This window comes from Lampetra fluviatilis, chromosome 35 (genome assembly GCF_964198595.1).
Source record: "Lampetra fluviatilis chromosome 35, kcLamFluv1.1, whole genome shotgun sequence".
NCBI lineage: Eukaryota > Metazoa > Chordata > Hyperoartia > Petromyzontiformes > Petromyzontidae > Lampetra > Lampetra fluviatilis.
Genome location: NC_136309.1, coordinates 7,916,764 through 7,942,795, shown reverse-complemented (window position 1 = coordinate 7,942,795; position 26,032 = coordinate 7,916,764). Strand labels below are relative to the sequence as shown.

Sequence of the window (26,032 nt, the reverse complement as noted above, 5' to 3'; positions counted from 1 at the left end):
TGGCCATCGAAGCGATACGCAGCGATGTGTAATGGTGAAATATTGCGTGAGAAATCATAAATCGTACTAACAATCATTATTAAAACACACACGGTAATATATATTTTTGTCAGAATGGAGGTAATTAAAAAAGCTATGTTTACTCACTTGTTTTGCACTGTTGCAGAGTACTTGATTCACAATTAATAAGCGAATAAACGTATTGGCGGTATGCCGGTGAGCGGCATAACAAACAAAAAAGCTAATTTTTCACAATCATTACTTATTTTCCCACGATTCGCAACCCTCGGTCAGAAAATCTTGCAGGGTGGGTGGTGGTGCATCAAAATAAGTTTCTTGAAGCAGTCGGAAGACGAATCTCCATTCAAATTTTAGATTTCAGACTGTTTCATGAGGGCCGGTGTATTATGCTGCACCGGTGTGCCGCCAGTGCGTACAAATGTAAAGGTGCAACCCTGCAATCGCTTGCTCACTCCACTGCCAGTGAAAGTGGCCTCCGCTGGAAGGAGCTCTAGAGGAGAGCCCCTCTGAGAGGGCATTTTTTGGCCTCCTTTTTACATGCTGGCCAGTCGTCTTGGAAGAGGTGGGAGAGAACGAACACACTTTACCCCACCCACACGCGGACCTGCCAATCGACTGTGACGTACGCATATCCACTGCTGAGTGGGCAGAGGTGGCGGTGGGGGCAGTGGGGTGGTGGGGGGAGTGGTTTTAAGAAACCTGTCCGCATTGTTTTTTACATTTCATAAACAAATAAACAAAAAAACGTCAAGCGCTATCCTCGCACACTAATAATTCGTCACGAAAAGATGCAAGTGACTTCGTTTTGTTTTATTTCGCAGAGCGGAAGGAGAATCACGCCACGATTATTGCGCTCTTTGCCATCAGCATCATCTTCATCGTGCTCATTCTGGGCTTCCTTCTGCTCTGGAGGTAACGCAGGCGGCGAGGACACAGGGCCCACTCGGTAAGGGGCACCACGGTGGCGAGGAGATGTTAACTCCTTCGCCTATGCAGGAGGTTCGTGGGTTCGATCCTGACCCTGACGCCTGCTGTATATTTGGACTTTGCGGTGTCTTTCTCCCTGTGGTTGCGTGGAATTTTCTCTGGGTCCTCCGGTTTTTCCCTCCACATTTAGAATGAACATCACGTGTTTATAGTATTTGGGCTGCTATAAATTTCCACGTGATACGCCATTAAGTTTGAGCTATCATTTGTGGCCAGGTCGCTTCTGACAAAGAACTATACAGCTCAGTGGGTTTTACCTGGTAAAATAAAAAAAAGTTTATTTAGGTTCAGCATTAAACGCTCATGAATAGAATTGGCCAAAGATCCCATTGTAGCACCACAGAGCTTCGACAATTGTTGACACTGGTTCTAGAGGCTGTCTGCGATTTACCGAGTGAACAAAAACTGTGCAAGTTACAATTGTAACCCATTATTGCAGATGCCATGGCTTAATAGTACTCGTATCACCGTTTATAACAAAAAAAATTTTCCCCAATTTTTCCCCAGTTGTGCTATCGGCATGTCACGAGGACCCTTGCACAGCAGTGCAACCCTCTAATGTTAGAGAACGGCTGGCAGAAGTGGCTTTTGCGGAACTACTTTTGAGATCCCATCACGTGACCTAGGAGAATCCACTAAGTGACCATCAAGTGACCCCTGATCCATCCAGTAGGGGCAGCAATTCCCTATCCCTCCTTGATACTACAAAGATTAATTGAACGTGGTTGGATTTTTTTTGCGAGTTGAAACCATTGATTCACGACTACACTCGAGAACCCAGTTAAGTTACAGGCAGATTCGCGTGTCGTGGGGTAAAGTGTGCGTACTGCCACCTCTTCCAAGCGTGGATTTTAGGAACGTGTCTATTGCTTCCACTTCCGTACCGAGAGATGCTATGGAACTGGCAACCTCTGGATTGCAGGTCCAGTGCACTGACCATTATAACCACAGCAGCAGCAGCATCCTCTGTGCTTTGCCAGTCCCAACTTTGTGTTAAATTTAATTATTTATCCGTTTACTAATCTGCAAATGAAAAGCATTTCAATGCATTCAAATAACTCATCTTAGGGAAATACTGTGTGTTGCGCCAGAAACGTCGTGATTTAGTTTATTTTATACCTACGTAACTTTACCGAAAGAACCAAAGAGTATAAATACTGTGCTGTAGAACGTGTCCATTTGTTCTGAGAATCGCCTTCTGTATCTTTGCACCACATGCAAAAACGTTAGTTTAGGCGGTCTTTTTTTCCCAGGCTATCTTGGTTGTACGTCCCTTGGGTTTATGAAACAATTCTCATGACCCCTGGATTAGTGCAATGACACGCTCGGAGCGAGAGTGTGGCATTTATTACGCAGCAAATCGCGATGAAGTGACCCTCACAATGCGGACGACAGTACTGCTTCTCATGGAATGTTTTAAATGTTATAGAGGGAAAAAAAAGAAAAACAACTGTAGCACAATGGCGTGTGTCCTGCGCCGTGAATCTGGCAACCTGAGTTTGATTCCTGGCCATGGCTATCATTCGTAGTAATTGACTATTTAACTTGTCTTTTACCAGGTAAGGTCCACTGAGTTATATAGCTCTTTTTCAGAAGCGGCATGGTCACAAATGATAGCTTTGTGAAGTGGCTTATAATGTGGACATTTATAGCAGCCGAATACTCGAAAAGCATCTTTCTAAATGTGGAGGGGAAAACCGGAGGACCCGGAGAAAAATTCACATGACCACGGCGAAAGAGAGAGACACCGCAAACTCCAAATATACAGCAGGCGTCAGGGTCGGTATCGAACGCCACGACCTCCTGTATACCAGGCGAGGTTGTTAACATCTCGCCACCGTGGCGCCCTGAACTATCTGAACTGCTCCTGCTCACTACCTTCACCAATCTCGATTGACCAGTGTGGCAAAGTATGGCCAGACAACATCCACGACTGGCACCGTGTTGAGAGGCCTTCATCTAGCAGCAGTTAAATCCACATAATTCCATGTGGATTAACATGGAATTATTATATTATATCTTATATATAAAAGTCTCCGTGCGCTCGCGCTTGCGGGGGATTTGGCTCTCGGACGGTGGGGTTTAAGACCGAAATAATTTGCCAGCCGGCACGCCCTAAGTCCCGTGGTGGGAATAGGCTATTCCGTTTTCCCTTCCGTAAACTTTAAAGTAGTATAATTAACACATTTGTGCCGTTTCTATTATTCATTATTTACTTATTGCACCAGATCGACCGTACCAAGTGACGCCAATTGCGTTGGGGGGGGCGGACCCTGCCAAGTCATGCGCGTTCGCTCCAGCTCACGGGGGACATTTTCTTTTACGCGTTTAACATGGAATAAATATCCACATCACGCTGCCGATTTCTCTTCACAGTGTGATGTCCTCTTCCCCCCACCACCCCAATGTGTGCAGTTACTGCTATAAAGTTCTTAGATATTAACTTAATATTTTTAAAGCACTTACATAGTATTATTCTGCCTCGGGCGGGGGGATGGTGGGGGGGGGTAGCGGCCCAGCCAGCAGCCTGGCAATGTCTCACCTCCTCCGGCTTGCTAATCTAGGCGAGGCTGCGGGCTCTGCATGGGACGAGGCGTCACCACGCCAATGTAAAGTACAATTTTATTGCATCTTTCGCTAAGAACTGAGGTTTATTGTTTACTATTATTAATCAAATAAGTTTACAAATATTACAATGATAATATTTGTGTGCACATAACAACTCTGCTTAATTGTTTACTATTATTAAACTAATACGTTGCCTAATATTACAATTATAATGTTCGTGTGCAGAAACTACATGTGTCCCTAAAGTCGATGTCTGTGTGTGTGAGTCCATATGTGTTTGTGTGCATGTAAGTCGATGGGTTTCTACGTGTGTGGGTCCATGTCTGTTTGTAAGTCCATGTGTGTGTCTGTCTTTTTTAAACGGACAACGCCCCATGTGTGTGTGTACGTACAAGTGTGTGTGTGTCAGTCCATTTGTGTGCGTATCAGTCGCTGTGTGTGTGTTAGTCCACATGTGTGTCTAAGTCCATACATGTGTGTGTCTCACTCGATGTGTGTGTGTAAGTCAATGCGTGTGTCTGAGTCTATGTGCCTGTTAATCCATGTGTATCTAAAGTACATGTCTGTGTGTCACAGTCCATATGTGTATGTGTGTGTAGGGCAATGTGTGGGTCAGTCTATGTATGTGTGTGTAAGTCCATGTGTGTGTGTCTTAGTCGATGTGTGTGTGTAAGTACATGTGTGTTTACGTCAATGTGTGTGAGTCCACGTATGTCTGTGTGTGAGTCGATGTATGTGTGAGTCGCTGTATGTGTGTACGTCGATATGTGGGTGTAACTCCATGTGTGTGTATCTCAAGTGGATGTCTATGTGTGTGTGAGTCCATACGTGTGTGTGAGTCGATGTGTTTGTGTGTGAGTCGATATGTGCGTGTGTGTTAGTCGCTGTGTGTGCATGCCTCCATATTAGTCAGTGTAAGTCCATTTATTTGCGTGTCTGTAGGTCCATGTGTGCATCTTAGTCCATGCGTGTGCTTTATTGACTATGCTCAAGGCCAATGATACCATCAGTAGGCCTGGCCTCTGGGTTGCTCTTCGTGCTTTCCGAGTCCCTGACCCACTCATCACCATCCTTAAGGACCTTCATGATGGTGAGCGGCCCCGCGTCTAACTACGTGGCCGTGAGTCAGAGCCATTCCCTTTACACCTTAGGGTGCAACAGGGATGTCCTCTGGCTCCCACATTATTTTACATATATTTGGACCACGTAGTTCGTCAAGCCTTCAATGCCTGTGCAGTGGTGATACGCGCTGGGGTAAGGATCGTGTGCCAGCGCGTAGTAATTGGCTGTGTGTGTTGGTGACGCGCGCTGACGGTGAAGGATCATGGGTCAGCGCGGGGTCATGGGTTATGAGGCGGTGATTGGCTGGGTATCGGTGACGCGCGCTGACAGTGAGGGGATCGTGTGGCAGCGCGTGGGGATTGGTCAACTAAGGGGGTGCTCACGTCGCGGTCCGCATACGCTCCGTCTCCCGGGAGCGGAGGCTATATAAGGCGGTGCGCACAGGCGCACGGGGAGTTGGTGACCAGTGAAGACAGAAGACGGAGGAGGAAGAGATAGGGCCCTGAGGCACCTAGTCCCGCTGTCCTTGTGAGGACCAGGGCCCTGTGTGGCTCAGAGGCGGGACCTTGGGACCCGGGGCCGAACGTCCGTGTGAGGGCCGGCCCGCGGGACCCAGAGGTCGTGACCCACGCCCAAGCTGGGGTGGGTCTGGAGGCTCCACGGACGCTACGGGGCTGGAGTGGCTGTGAGCGTGCAGCGTGTAGCGTGTAGCGTGAGTGTGCAGCGTGAGCCGTAGTAACCACACGTGTCAAGTGGAGTGTGTAGTGTGAGAAATAGTGACCACACGTGTTATTGTGCAAAGACAAGATTTAATAAAGTGTGCTACCCGTCAAGTGGTTTCCCGCCGTCATTCCGAATACTTCAACTGGCGTCAGAAGTGAAACAGTCTTCCAGGCATGGATACAAGGAAGACTCTTCGGACTCACGGGATTGACCGCGAGGATAACCTCGACGACTCGGGCCAGCTGGCATCAGGGGGAGAGGACGAGGAGATGCCGACGCCGCAGGACCCACCGGGGGCGCCCGACGAGCGGCTGGGGGCTGTGGAAGAATTCCCATCTGCTACAGATACAATGGGAGGCTGATCGATGGCCGGGTGCGGTCAAGGGATCGCTCCCTATTGCTCAACCACGTTATGTATGCCGATGATCTGCTAATTTCTGCTCACTCGGAGGACGAGTTCGAGGTGCTGCTGCTAAACCTGGAGCTTGCTACCAACAGGTGGGGCCTTACCATCAGCCCCACCAAAACTAAACACCTGCCTGCCTATTTTGTACCATCGGACACTCCACCCCCACAACTCCCAATTTGTGATGGGGCAGTTGTGGAGACAGTGGAGAGTTTCCCATACCTTGCCAGTGTGCTAATGACCGGCTCCGGTTTAACAGCAAAGGTCTCACTCCGAATCAGTCGAGCTGCATTATCTTTTCATTGCCTGGGTGACGCTGTGTGGAAGCTACCTGGTCTATCACTTCATACGAAGCTTCAGGTCTTCTTGGCCACGGTCATTCCCTCCCTTCTCTATGCTTTCAAAACTTGGACCCCCCTAATGGAACATCTTCGCCGGTTAGAAACATTTAGGATGACCTGCCTACGATCTATCCTGGCTTTAACCAGGCTGCATTGTGTGAGGAGCTCACAAATCCTTGAAAGATCTGGACACAGTCCCATCAGTGACCTCCGGCAGGCAAGGCTGCGTTGCCTGACTCATGTAGCCCGCATGGCCAGCCACTGCATGCCTAAACAGCTTTTGTTCTGCCGGATCGAGGGGGCTAAACGGGCGCGGCACGGGCTGGAGAAGACATGGAGTGATGTGCTACAGGAGGACTTGGTGCTGAGTCCACTTGCGGATGACTGGTACCAGCCGTGTCAAGATCGGCCTCTGTGGAGGAGGCTCCTGAAGGACGCTACTGGGCAGTTGGAGGTAGTCACCCTCCAACAACAACGGAGGGCGGAGGAGCGACGCTCACAACAACGAGCGGAGCGCCGGGTGGCTAAAGCACAGAAAGTTGCCACAGTATGGGCCACAGGTGGTGCATCAGCCAGTCTCCTCAGTCAATCGACCTGTGCCATCTGGGTTTGCCCCGTGACCTCCTGCCAGTGGGCGTTCGACACTTCACGTGGCCTCAAGGTGCACGTAGCCTGGCACAAACGTTGTCGTGACGTCACCACCACTTAGTGGCGAATGGCGGTTGTTGTTCAGTCTATGTATGTATGTGTGAGTCTATTTGTGCGTGTAACTCTATGTGTGTGTGTCAATGGATTTGCGTGTGTAACTACATGTGTGTCTGCCTTTTTCGCCCGGGCAACGCCGGGTACTAACCGCTAGTTCATGATAATTATCATAGGGATAAAAGTAACAATGTTGCGCATAGCAGAATGTCACACATCCGCCCGTCGCATATCCGCCCTGACCAATGGACTGCCTACACCAAGTGCAGTGTAACTGTTGTATTCTATAGATGTTCACATATCGGACCTTTTTACATTTCCGCCCGTACCTCAATTCCCAACAGTTGGATACGCGACATTGCGCTGTGCACCATTTCTTTGCCCTAGTTATTTTAAACCAAAAAATAAAAAAATCGTCTCCGCGCTCAAACTCGAGCAGTGACGCGACAGGCCTCTCCACTTTCTTGGGTGGGTCCCGTGTCGGCGGAGTGCATTATACATTCCCATGGCCGGGGCCCGTTCTATCTATGTCAAGGACGTTAAGGGTTTAACAATCTCGGAGCGATAATGAGCCGCCGATCCAGTCAGGAAACGCACTCATAACCTTCTTATTGTGAGTCAGCCGTTCTCAGAGCAGTGCCAATACAGGATAGGACTTATCTCGTAGATAGCGCCTGTCAAGAGCACCAGTCCCGAGCTAAACAATCGACGTCTTTAGAATTTGACGCGGCCTCTCCACAGAATTGCCGTGTGTTTTGCAACGGGTTATCTGCAATGGAAAAAAGTAGAAAATAAAGTGATTTTTTTTTATGTACCTGGATTTATCTCATTGAGACCCAGTCATATGCCAATTTAAGATTCCTCTTTACATTTACAAAAATACATTAATTATTCAATTTTAATTGGTATCCTGCCACGGTGTAGTACTAGGGATAATGGACTTGCAATCCCGTGGTGACCGGTTCAATCCAGAGTTTGCCGGTTCAATCCACCGGTCGCCAGCTCAATCCAGCGGTGACCGGTTCAATCCCCAATGTGGCAGTTGAAACATTTGTGCAATCTTGATTTGAAGCTTACGTGACTGCAGCAATCCATACTCTTTGGTTCTTTCAGTAAAGTCACGTAGAAAAATAATAATAGATCACGACGTTTCACCGGATCAGATGTCACCCCACCGATCGAAACGTCGTGATCTATTATTATTTTTCTACGTGACTTTATCGAAAGAACAAAATAATATTTGTGCAAGTTTCTTACATTCCCCCGCCCCACCGCCCCTGTCCACCCAGCGGAATGAAAGGTTATTCCACAGTTAGTCGATCGGCAGGTTTCGTGCGGTGGAGTAAAGTGTGGGGAATCCCACCCCCTCCAAAATATCCGTGCCAGCCAAATACTCACTAGAGGGGCCTCTATCGAGCTCCTTCGAGTCGAGGCCCTCCTGCCCACAGTGGTCGTGAGAAAGCCATTGCAGGGCTGCACCTCTACCTTTTACATTTTCATTGCGGAATAGCTTATTTCAGGTAGTGCAGTGTTCTTCATTGCAAGGCCCGTGGGCCACTGGCTGCCCCTAGTGGCCTGTAGTGCGGCCCCTGACGTGCGGCCCCCGGCAGTACACAACGAGTAGAAACACCCCATCATGAAGACCCGCTGGGTGTGGTGCTTCACAAACCGTCGTGTCGCCGCCACAGCAAAGTCCCGAGCGTGCCGTGGTATTTTGGAATTATACGGAGAGGAATGAACCTCGCCGTTTGCAAGCGAGGATGGAGGAGCTATCCTCCTCCGTGCCGTTCAGCGGCCCGATCCAGCACCCCCTGCACGCACTCCCCTCTCCATTGGTCTCGGAGCAGTGCGGCAGCAATCAACCATCAGCCCCTATCCCCGGCCCCTCTCAACTCCCTCGGTCGCGGAAAGTGCCAGTCGGGCAAACGGTGTGCCGGGAAGATCGAGACAGCTCGCACAGTGAGTGTCGTGGAATAACAAACCAAAAAGTAAGTTCAGCAGCACTGCTTTAGAAGACCATAGGAAGTCTTGTAAAAAACAAATTTGCCTCCACAAAATTAATGGTCACAGGGTCTGTAATCATGGAAACAGTTGGCTTAATCTCACTCATATCGTGACCTTGGAAGGCTCAGAGAAAGCTTTAGTGTTTATATTGAATGTTGGACTCGCAGAGTTATTGATTGATAGCACACTCAAGTAGAGTTTAACACCTCTGTTGATGTTTGCGAGTGCTTCTCATACATCAAGCTGCTCCAACAAATCTAGATTGACACCAGTTTATTCGTGATAACAATCCACTGCTGGATGAAGGCCCTCCCCCTGCCTGTCAGTCAAGGAGACAAAACTTCACCACCATGCTGGTACAGTGATGAGTTGGTGAAGAAGGGATGTCCCGGTTCAGATGTCACCCTGTCGGTTCAGATGTCACCCCGTCAGTTCAGATGTCACCCCGTCAGTTCAGATGTCACTCCACTGGTTCAGATGTCACTCCATCAGTTCAGATGTCACCCCACCAGTTCAGATGTCACCCCACCAGTTCAGATGTCACCCCATCAGTTCAGATGTCACCCCACCAATTCAGATGTCACCCCATCAGTTCAGATGTCACCCCGTCGGTTCAGATGTCACCCCGCTGGTTCAGATGTCACCCCCCTGGTTCAGATGTCACCCTATCAGTTCAGATGTCACCCCACCAGTTCAGATGTCACCCCACCAATTCAGATGTCACCCCATCAGTTCAGATGTCACCCCGTCGGTTCAGATGTCACCCCGCTGGTTCAGATGTCACCCCCCTGGTTCAGATGTCACCCCATCAGTTCAGATGTCACCCCACCAGTTCAGATGTCACTCTGTCGGTTCAGATGTCACCCCCCTGGTTCAGATGTCACCCCATCAGTTCAGATGTCACCCCACCGGTTCAGATGTCACCCCATCAGTTCAGATGTCACCCCACCGGTTCAGATGTCACCCCATCAGTTCAGATGTCACCCCACCAGTTCAGATGTCACTCTGTCGGTTCAGATGTCACCCCCCTGGTTCAGATGTCACCCCATCAGTTCAGAAGTCACCCCACCGGTACAGATGTCACCCCACCAGTTCAGATGTCACCCCACCAGTTCAGATGTCACCCCGTCAGTTCAGATGTCACCCCGTCGGTTCAGATGTCACCTCGCCGGTGCAGATGGTGACTAACCATGACTGGAAATCGAACTTTGCTCACTGGGTTCATTGCACAGTGACGCTAAGCACTGCGCCAACCCCACGCCCCATCCCTAATAGCACCACTGTGTGCCCATTCATAAAAACAATGTCTTCTTCCATAATTGTTGCCTGTGCTTCAGATTCCAGAACCGCAGACCTCATGATCTGCTAATCGTAGGACACTGCTCCCATATGTCTCATTGTAAACACTGGCAAATATGTAAAAAAATCTGAACAAGTAGGTCACTGTGGGGGTAAAGATATGCTCCCCTCCCATTCAAGCATGTGTTTATATATTTTTTCAATATTACAGTGAACTTAGCGGCCTCTTGCGGCTAGAGGGGGCTCACACGTGGACCCATTTCGCTTCATATTAAAAACAAAAACGCCTCTTCGTGGAATTGGCCAAAAGCTACGCGAGCTCTCTCCTTGAAAGCCCTCTCATCGTAGGCCAGCAGCAGACCTCGACATTGGAACGGTGGCTCCTGAACGCATATCCGCAGCACATCATACGCGCAAGAGTAGAGAACAGCACAGCAGCATCGCGAAACGATACCGGAGTGGTTTCGACGACCGGACGTGTAAGTATTAGAGCGTCCTCTCGGAAATGGTCAGTCGCAAATGTTTTTCAAGTCGGAGCATGGGAGACGGGATGTAGGTCAGGAGGCAGTCGAGAGAGATGCTTGGAGAGGACATGGGGGAGAGGAGAGAGATGGTAGTGACATTGGGGGAGGGGTGGGGGAGGAGAGTCTTCAATTAATTCCACTCGGCGTTTTCACTGCATTGCTTCTCAATTCACAATGGACAAAGTCACGAATTTGGCCTCACGCCCATCTTGTCGCCAAGCTAAAGGACTCTCTCTGAAATTGATGGGTTTCTCAATAACAAAGGAAGTTATTGCGACTGTTCGTCTTCTATAAATCGTGGTTACACCACTGGCCTTGTTTCTCTTATACAACGGTGTGAAGTGGTTACTGCGCGGGTCTTTTTTGCCTGGTGCATTGTGTACGAATGCAGTCAACGTATGAGAATAATTGTATACAGTTGTGCACTGTCAAAGCAGATATTTTGCATTGTGGGTAAAATGGAATTTAACATTATATTTATAACTGCAGCAAACATTTCACTTTTTGTAACTAAGTTTATTATTTTCAGGAATTTCCTCTGATTATTTACTCTTACTACCACGCTTGTTTACCCAGGAAAGCCTCACCGAATCTCAATTTGGTGCTTTTCAAGTTTTTTTCTCTCTTTCTAAAAAATTGGGATGTGTTGGCCAATATCAGTTGCAACATATGGCGATATTTTAGCTTTGGGAGGACAACGGAGAACCCAGAGGAAGCCCATGAGGTTGAGAGCATACAAACTCCAACACCCGCCTTTCACCACTAAGTGACCGTGACATCACCACAGCGCCTGTGCCAGACCAGGTGCACTTTGAGGCCACGTGAGTTGTCGAAGGCTCGCTGACAGGAGGCCACGGGACAGACCCAAGTGCCACGGGTTGACTGACCGAGATGACTGGCAGACGCACCAGCTGTGCTTGCCTTCTGTGCCAACTTGCCACACTTTAGCCGCCCGGCACCCCGCTCGTTGTTGTGAGCGTCGCTCCTCTGCCCTGCTCTGCACCCACGTTGGAGATTGAACCCAGGACTTTGCAATAAGACACAAGCGTCACCACTGTACCACCCTTCCGCCCATTAAATCACCTGTCCACTGTTTTACTGACATGTCAGAATATTCATCCTTGTCCCAATAAACTGCTGGATGAAGGCCACCAATGCCATGTCAGGCATGGGGTTGTTTGGCCACACTTCACCATGTTGGTGAAGGTGGGGTTTTGAATGGGAGAGGAGTCCAGTACATATTTAGATGTCACTCACCACTGATGTTGATCGTGAGCAGCAATTTAACTCAGGTAGCCAGGGTCATAATAGTGCAGTGCATGAACCAGTGGCTCCCCACAAACGATGCGTCTTCATTTCAACCAATCGCGAGCTGCACGTGACTTTTTGCGCGTGTGAATTGGAAATACCCTGGGCTGGTGTGAGGAGCTAAGCGAGATCCTCCAGGATTGGCACCACAGGCATCCGTGTGGTCATTCCGTGGACTAGTTCTGATGTGGAAAGCTCTCGTGCGACTGTCGCCGCTTCGAGCTCGTGATGTGTTCACTTCAGTGCCCTCGATCTGGTCCGTGTTGTTTTTCACTGTGGTCCCAACAATGTTTCGATGCATATGTAATGCGAGCAAGGAAAGAGGGGGCGGAGTCAGGGTCACGTGAGAGAGAGGATTTAGGGGGAGAACCGGAAGGGATCTGGGAGTTGAGAAGGAGTGGAAACAGGAGGAGGCCACGCTGGGCAGTGGCGAGAGAGTGGCGCGATTGCCACGTGGTGGGAGGCCACGGCACCGTCGGCCAGCGGTGTAAGTGGGGCACAGCAGAGCTAGTGGGCTAGAGTTAGTGGAGTAGAGCTAGCGGAGGAGAGCTAGTGGAGTGTGGGAAGCTAGCCTGGCGTGAAGAGCGAGCAGAGTGTGCGGGGCACACAGAGCAGCAGTGTTGCTGCAGAGCGGAGCAGCGGTGTGGCTGCAGGGTGCACGGTGGAGGAGGTGCGGGTCTGAGCGAGGACGCCGTAGGGGCGAGAGAGACAAGAATCCGAATAAAGGACAACGGAGATCTACACTGTTTGAAGAGTCCTTTATTACACATATCTGGGCAATGGTGGCTATGCACGTGGCCTGTAATTCAGCACTGTTGGGGGGGCAAGGGTTGGCGGATCGCACAAACGTTGCAAACCTCGCTTTCAGTGGACGTCGAGCCAGTGCCATACCCTGACTTGCACCTCCGATTAGCACGGTTGGCTACGTACGGTGCGAAAGAAGTTCAACATAAAGACACACGAAAGGAGGCAGTACAGCAAAAATGTGGACTACACCTGTTTCGTCTGTATGAGGATAGAGTGTTCCCCCCTCGCACACGTGTGCTTTCTCCGGGTGCTTCCGTTTCCTCCCACATGTAAACGCTCCTTAATTGGCCGATAACACCTTCATATGTAGAGGACCACAGAGCTTGGGCGGTTGTTGGCACCGGTTCATGACGTGCCTGCCTTACTGCTTGTCTGCGGTTCCTCCTTCTCGCCTCCGAATAGTTGTCTCTCAACGATAGTGAGTGAATACCGCGCAGTGGCGAGTTACAAGTTGAAATCATCCCGCGTCGTCATTATTCGTATCGAAACGTCATTCGCAATGTTCAGCGTTAATGAGCACAATTCGCACGAATGACGTGCCATCAAACTATTATTCATGAGCAATAGCGGCACAGACTAAAGCGAAGCGTTATATTGCCGCTGTAGGCTTGAGCTTTAAACAACAACGAAAAAGACGACAATTCCTGGATGCCCCTTTGCTGATGGAACGGTGTCTCTCTCCAACGCAGGAAGTACAGCGTGGAGCGGCAGCTGCGGACACAGAGATGGGTCATCCCCTGGGTGAAGCTGGAGGACCTTCCGGAGGACGAAAACAATAGCACACACGAGGTGCAACGATCCGAAAGACAAAGATAAAAGATACCCCCCAGGATAGCCTTTAACAGGCCGTTGAGCCAAGTGCTGTTAGCGAGCACCTATGAAGGCCGGCACGGCATGGCACACGAGGGGGTGGGTTGGCCGGCACCATGCCCCGGCCACCTTTGTCTCCCGTGTGCCGATGTTTACACACCGTACCAGGTACTCATCTGAGGCTGAGTCGACCTAGGGGAGGCCCATGATCAGATGAAATATTTGCCGCTGTGATTGGTCGTGAGCGGGATTCGAACTTGGGTGGCCGGGCTTTTAGTGCAGCACACTAACCACACTACATTAACGTTGCCCACACTTTAAATATCCCCCATATAGTATTTAACAGACTGTTAATGCTATGAGCAAGCACCTATGAAGGCCGGCACTCTCTTATGCACTCACTCACACATATATGTATGCACACACCCTCTCATTCATACATTACCCTCCAGAGAACTCCTCTAGGCTCGAGGGTAGATGTTTTAAAAAAACGCAGCCCTGCAATCGCTTGCTCATACCACCGCTGACGGAATGGCCCCAACTTGAGGGAGCTCTAGACAGCTCCTGTGGAGAGCATTTAATTTGGCCCCGCTCTTCCACTCTGGCCAGACGTCTTGGAAGAGTCGGGGAGTACCAACACTTTTACATCGCAGGAGGTCGGAGAGGGCTCCGAAGTTGTGTTGTTGCTTCGCGGTCGCGTTGACTTTTGCGAAGCCTCGGTTTGAGTGGAGCGGCCATGGACGATCCGCCGTCTTTTAAAGAAGTCGGAAAGCCCATGGACCCGCGGTGGAATATAAAGAGCGCTCTCTGTCGCGCACGGCGAAGCGATGTTCCACGGATATAACACGCAGGGGCCAGATGTGCACTCTGTTTTTAGAAGGCAAACATTAGCAATTCATTTTTTTTAACTCTGAGTCTTAACTATTTTCTTTACCAGATGAAGCCCATTGAGCTATCAGCTCTTCCATAATAGAGGTTTTTGAGTTAGATCGCGTAAATATATAATTGTGTCGCTAAAACCCGCCACCACCCGACACAGCCAACTAGTAAGGGTTGTCACGTAAACAGAACGTGGCCAATTCGTCACTAGTACAGCACTAGTGTGCAGTGTATAGTGTAGTGTATAGTAGTGTATAGTGTAGTATACTAGTACAGCACACCGGTGTGTTGGAGAGCCAAGCCACAACATTTACAATCTGAGTACGACGTTTCGCCAGTAATTACAACCAGCTTCATCAGGTGACAGCCAAATTTGTGGAGAGGTCTTACTGTTTTGTTCCTTACATAGAGGAGTAGATGTGGTGACCACGATTGTGGACTCCAAATATCCAGTCACCGTCACGGGTCGGGATCGAACCCATGACCTCCTGCGAGGAGGTAACACCTCACCACCACGGCGCCACTATTCAGTTTAGAAATGCAATCGACAGTTTTGAAACGTGGCCATGAAGTAGTTTAGGGGCCGTCCGTAAATGACATCACGCATCCGGGGGGGGGGGGGGGTCAGACATTTGTGACGATGTGTGACGAGGGGGAGGGGGTGACAAATGTGACGTCACATCAAAATGCACAACTTTAAATAATTGTAGGCAACACGTTCTTCTTAATGAAATAGACTTTTTAATATTTTCTCCTACAACATCAGAGTGCAGCGCCACATTGAATACGCACTACAAAGACAATAGTTTAAAGCGATTTCAAGCATGTTTTATTTTTTGGGAGGGGGGGCAGAGCTTTGTGACGTCATATTTGAGGGGGGGTTTTGACTTTTTGTGACGCCCTGTGACGACGGGGGGGGGGTGTCAAAAATCGTCCAAAATCGCGTGACGTCATTTATGGACGGCCCCTTACACAATCCGGTTTACACAATTAGTGTTTTAATTGTGGTGAATATAGCGGCATCTAGTGGTTGCAAAGTTCATGTTGAATCGTCAACATTAAAACACAAAAAATTCCAGCCATTCTCAAGTCACTGCTGATAATGGCCCCCTTCATGCCGTGTCGGACATGGGGAGTGTGTTTTTTCACTCGCACTCATCCATGCACACACGTATTCTTAGGTTTTTTCGGTAAAGTCACAGCCAGCGTCTCGAGAAGCTGTGACTTCTTGTCTCGTTGTCTGTTAAAAACTCTAACAGATAGGTGGAATTCCTCCCCGTAGAGGGCATTAATTCTAGATTTGAAGCTTTCGTGACTGCAAGGAATCATATTCTTAGGTTATTTCGGTAAAGTCACAAAAAAAAACCTAAGAATATGATTCCTTGCAGTCACGAAAGCTTCAAATCTAGAATTCATGCACACACGGTCACGCACACTCGTTAGCTCACACTCATCCACATCGGAGAGTTGTGGGGGGGGGGGGTGAAGGGCTTGAAGGGGTGGGGTAGGAGGATAGGACCCGGTCTGATGTCACTCGTCACTGATGTTAGCCGCTGCCAGGAATTGATTTCAGGGTTCCGGGTTAGTCGCGCAGCGCCGCTAACCACAACAATCTGCGCCGTTTCACGCCGCATTCATACAAATATAGGAATTGACAGACATCAATTCTTACCGCTCCACCCCACCACTGCCATAGCCACCGTGCTAACTTGGCCATCGAGCGCTCGCTGTGTTTGTATCTCGACTGCGCTGTCGGCGTCGTGTCACGAGTCAAAGAATCCTCTCGGATCTCTCACAAAGAGCAGTACGAACTTTTCGTGTTCGGGAACGGCCCGCAGAAGCGAATGTCACAGAGCTACCCCTGGGATTCCCTTACAACGAGAACGGTGGAGGAGGGCAGCACTTTCCTCACCCGCTCTGCGCAAGAGAGTGAGGCTCATACTTCTAGATTTGAAGCTTTCGTGACTGCAAGGATTCATACTCTTTGGTTTACAGCGACTTTGGCTGTAACGGTTCCACCTGAAGACGGAAGCTTATGTTGCCTCCGAAACGTCGTGATTTAATTTAGTTGTTTTAATTTATTTTATGTAATTTTATACCTACGTGACTTTACCGAAAAACCCAACGAGTATGAGGCTCATACTCTTTGGTTCTTTCGGTGAAGTCGCGTAGGTAGGAAAAAATAATCGATCACGACGTTTCGATCGCCACACAAGCAATCGTCCTCAGGTGGAGGACGAAACGTCGTGATCTATTATAATATTTTCTACCTACGTGACTTTACCGAAAGAACCAAAGAGTATGGATTCCTGCAGTCACGAAAGCTTCAAATCAAGATTAGAGCGAGGCTCGTCGTCGCACAACAGTCGAAACTCGATATTTTCACACTCAGAGCTGGAATGTCGTCAGAGATTAGTGTGGGGGGGGGGGGACACACCAAACTGAACGTGATATTATTTACGCAGTTATTGATGACCGGCCTGACACCATAAACTCGCTACAATCGAGAACCGCGTCTCTGCGCACACGGCCCATCGGATTCGGACACCAGGATCTCAGCGACGCTCTGACCTCTGGGCGATCAGGCTCCGCCGTCGCCACTTTCTGAAATGTCACGTTTTGTCGCCGCAGGTGCACCAGCGGAAGCTTAGCGTCTACTTCGTCCCGGACGGCAGCTTTGAGTCGGATGCCATCACCAATAAGAAATACGACAACAAGGTCGACTGTGCTGCAGAGCGCCCCCCCTCCCCCCCTGCAGCGCTGTGCTTCGCGTGGTGACCACCGGTGCCCGTTTGATGAGATCGCTTTACGTCCCCGGCAATGTCACGCAATGCGCCGCACCGCCGCTTTCTAGCCGGCGCGTCCAACGAGGGAGAGTGTCAACGTCCCCAGCTCAGTCCATTGTCCGCCCAGGGTCGTTTAAGATGAGTATTGCGCCACTATTGTGGGGAAAGTCAAGCGGTGAACCCGTGCCTCCGAATATTACAGTTGGCTACGTACGGTGCGAAATAAGTTCAACGTACATACAACACGCAGGCGTATGTCGCCAGCGCTGCTCCCCCTGGCATCAGAATCTTTATTTATCCTGGAGAAATCCGATGAGCTATGAAGCTCTTATTCACAGAAGTCCAGAAGGGTCGGTCAGAAAGTTGCAACGACAACCAACACAAAAAAACGATCGGAGTGCAAAGCATCGGAAAGGGTAGGCATATCACGACAAAAATGATGATGAGTTCAAATCGCATCGGTACACCAATTCCTAAGCTTGGGAACGGCAGCAAAACAACAGCACGGGAACAGTCCCAGGCGACAACAAGACAATGACACGCGGTCCCTAGCCGTTGTGCGCCAGGCGGCGGCTCGCACCGCTCCGCTCGCCAGCGGCCGTGCCCGCTTTGTCGTCGGCGTTCTACCGCGCCGTCGTCGCTTGCGCCGACTTCGGCGGCTGGGGCGGTTGCGTCACCCGTGCTGTGGCCGTGGTGGGGTCGGTTTATTTGGAACCCACTGCCCTCTGCCGTGACGTCTGACCGCAAGGTCCGGCCTTAAGCGTTTCCGTGAGGGTTTGAATACGAATATCACGAGCCGTTATTGTTCCGGTGGTTCGGTCCCCAGGTTAGAGAATTCAGATTTAGAATCAGAATATTTATTTATACCGAAGGGATCCGATGAGCGATAAACCTAGGGGCGGGTAAGAACGTTACAACAAACAATGCAAAAACATGATGGTAGTGCAAAGTACAAGAAAACAAATCACCCAAACACACACAAATTAAACTAAACCATCCCCATCCTACTATGCAAAGCCGACTGAGGTATGACTTTATTTTTCAGAAGCGACCTGGCCACAAATGATAGCTCAACAAAGTGGCCCGTCATTTGGACATTTATAGCAGCAAAATAATCTAAATAATCTCAATGCACGTCTCTAAATGTGGTGGGAAAAACCGGAGGACCCGGAGAAAAAATCCACGCGACCACGGGGAGAGAGACACCGCAAACTCCAAATATGGAGCAGCCGTCCCCCCTTGTCCTCCTACTGAAGTTAAAAAGTGTCACAAGTTTAAAATTCGCGGTCGGACGAAGTAAGCTGGCGATCAAACAAGGGAGGGGGAGGCTGTGATCATCTCCGCTTGTGCTCCTGAACCAGAGAATTCCACATTCCTACGGCAAAGATGATGATCTACATTTCCACCTTCGGGGCCGTCAGCAAGTGTTATTCATTTTACCGACCTCGGAGGGATGTGTGGGTTTACTGTCTCACACCCGGTGTCGCTGAACTAGTGCCCAATCCGCATGTTTTGTTTACGTGACCAACCTTAACTGAGTGGGCGTGTCGGATCGTGGCGTTCGGAGCATTGGTGAAGAACGCTGCCGCGTAACCTGTGTCCATCAGGTGGTCATGCTCAAGCCGCTGAAAGTGTACGACGGGGTGTTCACCAACACGCAGAAGAGGGAGCTCTGCCTCGTGAGTCATTGAGCGGCACGGTCTCTTTTTTTTTAAACAAGCCACGCCAAGGTCGAGTCAAGGTCAAACTCAAGAGAGTTCCCATGCTGCATTAGTCCTTGGCCCAGAGTCGAAATTGGTACCACCTAAATTCAGCAAGAATTTGTAGCGATTTATTTATGTGGCGAATACGATTTAAAATTTTAACCAGAATAATTATTTAAACTGGAGGAATCCGATGAGCTATGAAGCTCTTTACCCACCCGTTCAAAACTGTTATCATACAATTCAATGTTATTGGCCACTTCAAGCTATTGGAACCACTGAAGTTTTGTAACCTCAGATGGTGCCCGACAAGCGAAATGATATCTGGTCTGGGCTCATGGGACCATCCGGTCTTTCGCAGTAGTGTGACACAGCGTTCTGATGGTTGGAACACCGCGGTACAACCAGAAAACGCATTGGAGAACGCAATACTCACTCACTCGGAAGAGCGTAGGCATTGTAGTCATCTCCATCGGTGTCCCCGGAGGAGCGTGGTGGAAATGTCTCAGTCCTATGGCAGGGACCGGTCTCTTACCACAGCGCAACCCCTGTTGGCTTTTCACAAAGTGGTGCACACGTTGATTTAACGTTCATTTGTACACAAAATGTACGGTTCATGGGGCGTGTATATTCGATGCCACTCACGGTGACGCAGTGAATTGGTGCACTTGCGCTATGAACCCAGTGAACCGAGAGGTTCATTCCTGGCCATGACTAACATCAGTGGCAAGTGATTTTTCAAGTCGAGTTCCAATTCTTTTTGTTTAGCCAGGTGAGAACTCAGCGTTCATGTGTACCAGGTGAAAACTCACCTGGTAAAATACACCCCCCCTCCGCCCAATCCCCTCCCACCAACCTGCCACTGACCAGTGTGGTGAAATATGATCAAACGACCCCCGAATGTCATGGGACCTCCCTTGCCAAGTGTCAAAATGTAAGAATAGGTTTTACCCTTTCTGGAAATAAAACAGTTGTGTTAAGATGATAAAACACCAAACAGAAACCTTTTGCAAGGAATCATGTCGGCATTAACGACATGTACTTGTGGTGAACATGCACACAGAGACTAGGCTCTAAAGAAAGCGGTCTCTGGTGTGGACCAATCAGTTTCAAAGACAATGCATCATATACTACCAGAGTATGTTTATTTGTGTGCGTGTTCACCACAAGTATATGTGGTTAATGCAGACATGATTCCTTGCAAAGAGCTTCTGTTTGGTGTTTTATCATCTTAACACAACTGTTTAATTGCCATAAAGGGTAAAACCTATTCTTATACCCCTGCAAGACCAAAGCAGGATGCTTTCATTCAGCAGTACATTGACAAATGAATTGAAATCATACAACGCAGCACGTGTTTCAAGGATGCTAGTTGAAGGTGCCAGAGTGCCCCCTGCTGATCTTAAAGCATCCTGTACCACTTCCCTTTACGAATGATTGAAGCTGGTAACTGCTGTGCGTCCATATGTGTTGACAACATGAGGTGGTCAGTAAAACTGGATCCGAGTTAGTTCAGGACTAGAGGCTCTGCAATCCGGCTAGATGTGTGTAGTGCGCGCAGAGTGGCGCACATCAAGACGAGAGGGCATTTGCCAATGGATGGCAATCGACGTCGCAACACGCACGCTCGTTTCACAAGCTTGGGAGCTTCACAGATCTGTGTGAGCCACCAGGCCTCACCTCCAAAGTTCTGGTCGCTGGCAAGCGCCACCGCTTCTGTGGCTGTCGCTATACATAACTGGCATTTAATCAGGATAAATAAAATAATTAAGAAAAATCTCACACTCGTGAACAAAGCTGCCTTAAAGTAATATATGTATATGATTGTACCTGTCCACCAATGCCAATGCAGCATCACCAAACAATTTAGGATGATAATTTTCATTTGTACACCTCTGAAATGCCACAGCAACTGAAGGTGACTTGCAAAGACATACAGTAGTTGAGATAGATGGCCAACAACACAATATGCAAATGCTGCGGGATAATTTTCATCTGGAAAGCCATTAGGCTACTGAACCTAAAAATGCATTCGATTAATACGCGCAGGCACGCAAATGGGTTCCGCTTGTATATCCATTCATTCAAAGTGCGTAGTCAGCGAAGGACCGATGCGCCAAACGTGTGACCTTTTGCAATCGCAGTCGCATAAACTGCTCTTGCTGCCACACCGTAATGCTCCACAACGATGCATCCTGGACAACGACGCAAACCGCTTCGTTCACAGCTGATATCCATGGCCTGCGACAACTTGACCAAGTTTTACGGGACCACGGTGGGAGGCATCGGGGTTACGTACGCTGTGACCGACTACTGCAGCAGAGGTTCCCTCTGGGTGAGTGACGCAAGATGCTCAACTCTCACCAACGTGAATGATACAGCTGGGCTCTCGACGGAGGTGTTAGGGGCCATCCATAAATGACGTCACGCACCTGGGGGGGGGGGGTCAGACATTTGTGACGATGGGGGGAGGGGGGGTTTGAGAAATGTGACGTCACATCAAAATGCTCAACTTTAAATAAATATAGACAACACGCTCTACTTAATAAAATAGACTTTTTAATAAATGTTTTCTCCGACAACATCAGAGTGCAGCACCACATTAAATACGCACAACAATGACAATAGCTTAAAGCGACTTTAAGCATGTTTTTTTTTTGGGGGGGGGGGGGAAGAGCTTTGTGACGTCATATTTGAGGGGGGGGGTCTGACTTTTTGTGACGTAATTTATGGACGGCCCCTTATTGATAAAAGCCAAAGTGATTTCCTGCTCCAGTTTACAGTCCTGAGCCATTGGCGGAAATTCCACATTACCGTGGCGGGGGCGAGACTATACATAGGACAAGCACTGTTGCTTTCCCCCACGACGTGGTATTGATTTTATCAACCCCGGGGAGATGATGGGCCAAGTCAACCACCAACCACGGATTGAACTGTCGAGCTTGTGATTGAGAGGCGCTCGCTCTGTGGCCGAGCCAGCTGGTCGCGCCGCGGTTTGGACTGTGCGGTCGAAAGGTGGCGAAAGCGTTCCTAGTCCAGCTGTGGAACTGACAAAGGGCTGTGTGTGCATTTACTCCGGGGTGCAACAATCTGCACTCATCACGGTTCGACGGATTCTCGTGTTTCAGGCTCGCGACTCCATTCAGCAGGTAAATAGTTTCAATCCTCACGTGTTAAACTAACTCGTTTTATTTTTTATTTGAAGCTTTCGTGACTGCAGGAATCCATACTCTTCGATTCTTTCGGTAAAGTCACGTAGGTAGAAAAATAATAGATCATGACGTTTCGATCGCAACACAAGCAATCGTCATCAGGTGGGACAACCACAGCAAGAAGAAACTGCTGAAGTAGGCGAGAGATCTGCTGTGGCACGAGGTTATATAGGCCTCGGCCGTAGGGGTGAGAGAGAAAGGGGGTGGGGCAGGGCAGAAAGTGGACCCCGTAGCAGCACCCGGGTCACTGGAGTAGAGGTCGAAAAAAGATGCACAGAGAGAGTCACACACAGAGAGTCGGAAATAACAGCTGACATGGGCAGGTAGGATGGAGACATCACAGTCAGTTAAGACTTTACCTGGTTAATAACGTCCTTCCAATGATTGCTCAGTTTGTACCCATCTTCTCGGTTGAAGTTGTGTCTGTGTTTATCTATCAGGATGGCTTCATGAACTAGTTTTAACATTGTGGTGAACATAGGGTCCTCCAGCTGCTGCAGGGGTCACGGGGAACCCATTCCCTGCAACGTGTATGAAACAGACAGCGCTTGGAACGAGCCTCTCCCATCCATCCATAACACAGGCGTTACAGGCACCTCTGCTGTTACCCTGAAGGCAGCAGAGGTAAATGCAGCAAAATCCATGGTTGTACTGCACGTCTATGCCCCAGGGTGTATTCCGCCAGTTTTCACAAACCTACACCGACCTAAGTGGTGAAGTATGGTCAAATAACCCCCACAAGCCCGCATGGTATGTGGAGTAGGCCCTAATCCTGCAGTGGACTCGCCAAAAATGGCTGCACATGTAAATACAAACAGAACAACGTTACTGCTGGCACACTCGATTCGAGTTTGATTAATAGATTATTAATAGCATTGATTGGTCTGCGTGTGTGTGTGTGGCAGTGCGTGGAGAGTGATAGTGTAGCAGGTAGCGTGCTGCACTACGAACCCGGCGACCCAAGTTTGATTTACGCTCGACCAACATCGGTAACGATTATCTGAACCGGTCCTGGGCCTCCCCTAGGTCGACTCAGCCTCAAATGAGTACCTGGTGTGGTGTGCAAATATCGCCACTGGGGAGACAAAGGCGGCCGGGCTTGGTGTTGGCCACCCACCCTCTCGTGTGCCGTCCCGGCCTTCATAGGTGCTCGCTAACAGGACTTGCCCCAACAATCTGTTAAGGCTATAAGGGGGATCTTTGTTTTTGTGGCAGTGTACGCACGCCCTATATCTTATTCTGATTCACTTTAAAACACAGGACATCCTTCAAGATGAGGTCACCTACCCGGAGGACACGCTCATGGACTGGGAATTCAAGGTGTCCATCATGCATGACATCGCCAAGGTGAGCGGTTCGCAAGCCCCGGGGTCTACTCCGACGACGATTATGTTAATCGATTAGCGTGGCTGGCGACGCACGGTGCCAAGAAGTTCAACATACGTACTTTCAAATTGTAAATGTTGTGTGTTTACTCTCCATCACACCGGTGTGCTGAAGTAGTAACTAACTGGCATCTTGTGTACGTGACGAACCTTACTAGTTGCTCGTGTTGGGTGTTGGCATGTTTAATGACACATTTATATTTACGCGTTCTAACCCGGTTTTTTTTGTTGCCTTATTATGGATACATGAATCTTGACTTAAAGCTTTCGTGACTGCAGAAATTCATATTCTTTGGGCCTTTCGGTAAAGTCACGTAGATAGGTTCAAAGAAAATAACCAAAAACTACGACGTTTCGATTGCAACACAAGCGGTCATCATCAGGAAAAGGGGGGTTACCTTCTAAAGGCAACTGTTTATAAAGGTTTGAAATGGGCGTAGCCCAAATGTCAATCAGCCAATGTAAGTGGTGGGCAGCGACTGTGGCAGTGGTGGGTTTTCCACCAATCAAAGGGCTGCCAGGTAAAATTAGCATGTCAATGCAAGATCGCCGAGCATCCTCCACGGAGAGTGCGCCAAGGTGGCTGTGTGAGTGTGAGAGATTAGCATGTTAATGGTAGATCGTGAAGCAGCAACCTCGAGGATGGCGCGCGAGGTAGCTGTGTTAGTGAAAAATGTAATCTGTTAATGTAAAAAATGAAAGAGCCGAAAATAACAACTAACATCGGAAGGTCGTAGGATGGGAACATCACAGCCAGTTATGACTTAAACTGGTTAATAACGTCCTTCCAATGATTGCTCAGTTTGTACCCATCTTCTCTGTTGAAATTGTGTCTGTGTTTATAGACTCCAATACCCTGGAGTCTATAAACTGAGTTGCAGCTGTGGTGACTGTTACACTGAGGAAACGAAATGTCATGTCTCTGATCGTGTCCGCGAGCACAAGTCAGATTTGAAACATGGCAAAATTGATTCTTCCGCCGTTGCCGATCATTGCTACAACGTGGTGGGCTCTCATGAGATTGTTTTCTCCGAGACTAAGGTGCTCTGCAAACCCTCTGGCTACTATCAAAGGTTTGTACACGAAGCCATTCAGATATACAAACACAGACATAATTTCAACCGTGATGATAGGTATAAACTTAGTAATCATTGGAAATATGTTATCAACCATGCAAAAAAGACTTAATTACACATTTTTGGACCATCTTACCTGACAGGCACTATTTTACTTTACTTTACCGAGTGTTAACATCCCCAGTGTTTAACAGTACTCTCTTTATTGTCAGCCAACACTGGTATAAACATGGGCATTTTCGTTCTTTTCTATCATGTGTATCAACAGGTGCTTGCACATACACATGTCCACGTACACTTGCACCCCACACTCTCTTTTAGCCCCCCCTCCCCCTCCCCCTCCCCGTCCAATACGTTAGCATGTGCAACAATAGTTACTTGCACACAACCACGTCCACGTCGCCGGCTCTTGCGTACCACTTCGTGCATCCTTTTGGCCCCGCCCCCTCCCCCCCTCCCCCCTCCCCCCTCCCGATACGTTCTACATAGCACTTCGTGCCTTCTTTTAGCTCCGCCCCCCTCCGTCCCGATACGTTCCATTCATTGGCTACCACATTCTGATAAGTCCCCCCCCCCTCTCCTCCCCCCTCAACTTGCATTTAAGGGCTTACATCTTGAATCCTTGCCTCACTTGATGCAGGAAATCTGGCTGTGACGGTCCCACCTGATGACGGAGACTTGTGTTGCCTCCGAAACGTCATGATTTTTTGTTTTTTATTGTTTTATTTGTATTAATTTTCATTTCATTTTTTACCTACCTGAATTGTGTGTTTGTTCATGATTTTGGAATTATTTTTGGTGACCCCTGCTATGTATGCCAAGGTGATGGTTTTGATTGGGTCCTCAGATGCTTCTTTCCCACCGGTTGGGGTGATAGCTTTACGGATTGTGTGGTCCGAATATCCATTCATCTTAATTGTGGGTAAGTGAGGACCCCTAATGAGGAGGGAGATATGACGGAGTGTGCAGAGCAACACGGGGAGTTGGTTGGTGCTCAAGGGATGATGAACAGAAGAGTCGGGGAGAAGACGCCTGGGACCTCGCCCTCCTCACCTCGTCCTCCCCAGCAGTGTTGGCTGATCCCCTGCTGGGAGCAGGGACGAGGGTGGAGGTGTGACGGAAGCAGCACAAGATAGCGGAGTATAGAGTGAGAGAGTTAGCGGAGTACAGAGTGAGAGAGTTAGCGGAGTATAGCAGGGAGTTCGGAACAAGGGTGGGTGTGTGTGTTCGTGTAAGTGAGGAGCATCCACAAAGATCTCCCGTGTAGCCTTAACAGACTGTTGGGGCAAGTGCTGTTAGCGAGCACCTATGAAGGCCGGAACAGCACACGAGGGGGTGGGTGGCCAACACCACGCCCGGCCACCTATGTCTCCCTAGTCACGATGTTTACACATCGCACCAGGCAATCATTTGAGGCTGAGTCTACCTA

General features: G+C 49.1%; 1 protein-coding gene across 1 annotated transcript in view; it reads left to right on the top strand.

The window, feature by feature from the left end:
• LOC144944667 (guanylyl cyclase C-like) overlaps positions 1–26,032 on the top strand; it is an 81,219-nt gene that overhangs the window by 33,766 nt on the left and 21,421 nt on the right. Inside the window, exons 11-16 of the mRNA XM_078873025.1 lie at positions 843–933; positions 13,442–13,541; positions 17,073–17,159; positions 18,835–18,906; positions 21,158–21,265; positions 23,403–23,489. Of these exons, the coding sequence (XP_078729151.1) occupies positions 843–933; positions 13,442–13,541; positions 17,073–17,159; positions 18,835–18,906; positions 21,158–21,265; positions 23,403–23,489 (545 nt within the window). The remainder of the gene's footprint in view (positions 1–842; positions 934–13,441; positions 13,542–17,072; positions 17,160–18,834; positions 18,907–21,157; positions 21,266–23,402; positions 23,490–26,032) is intronic.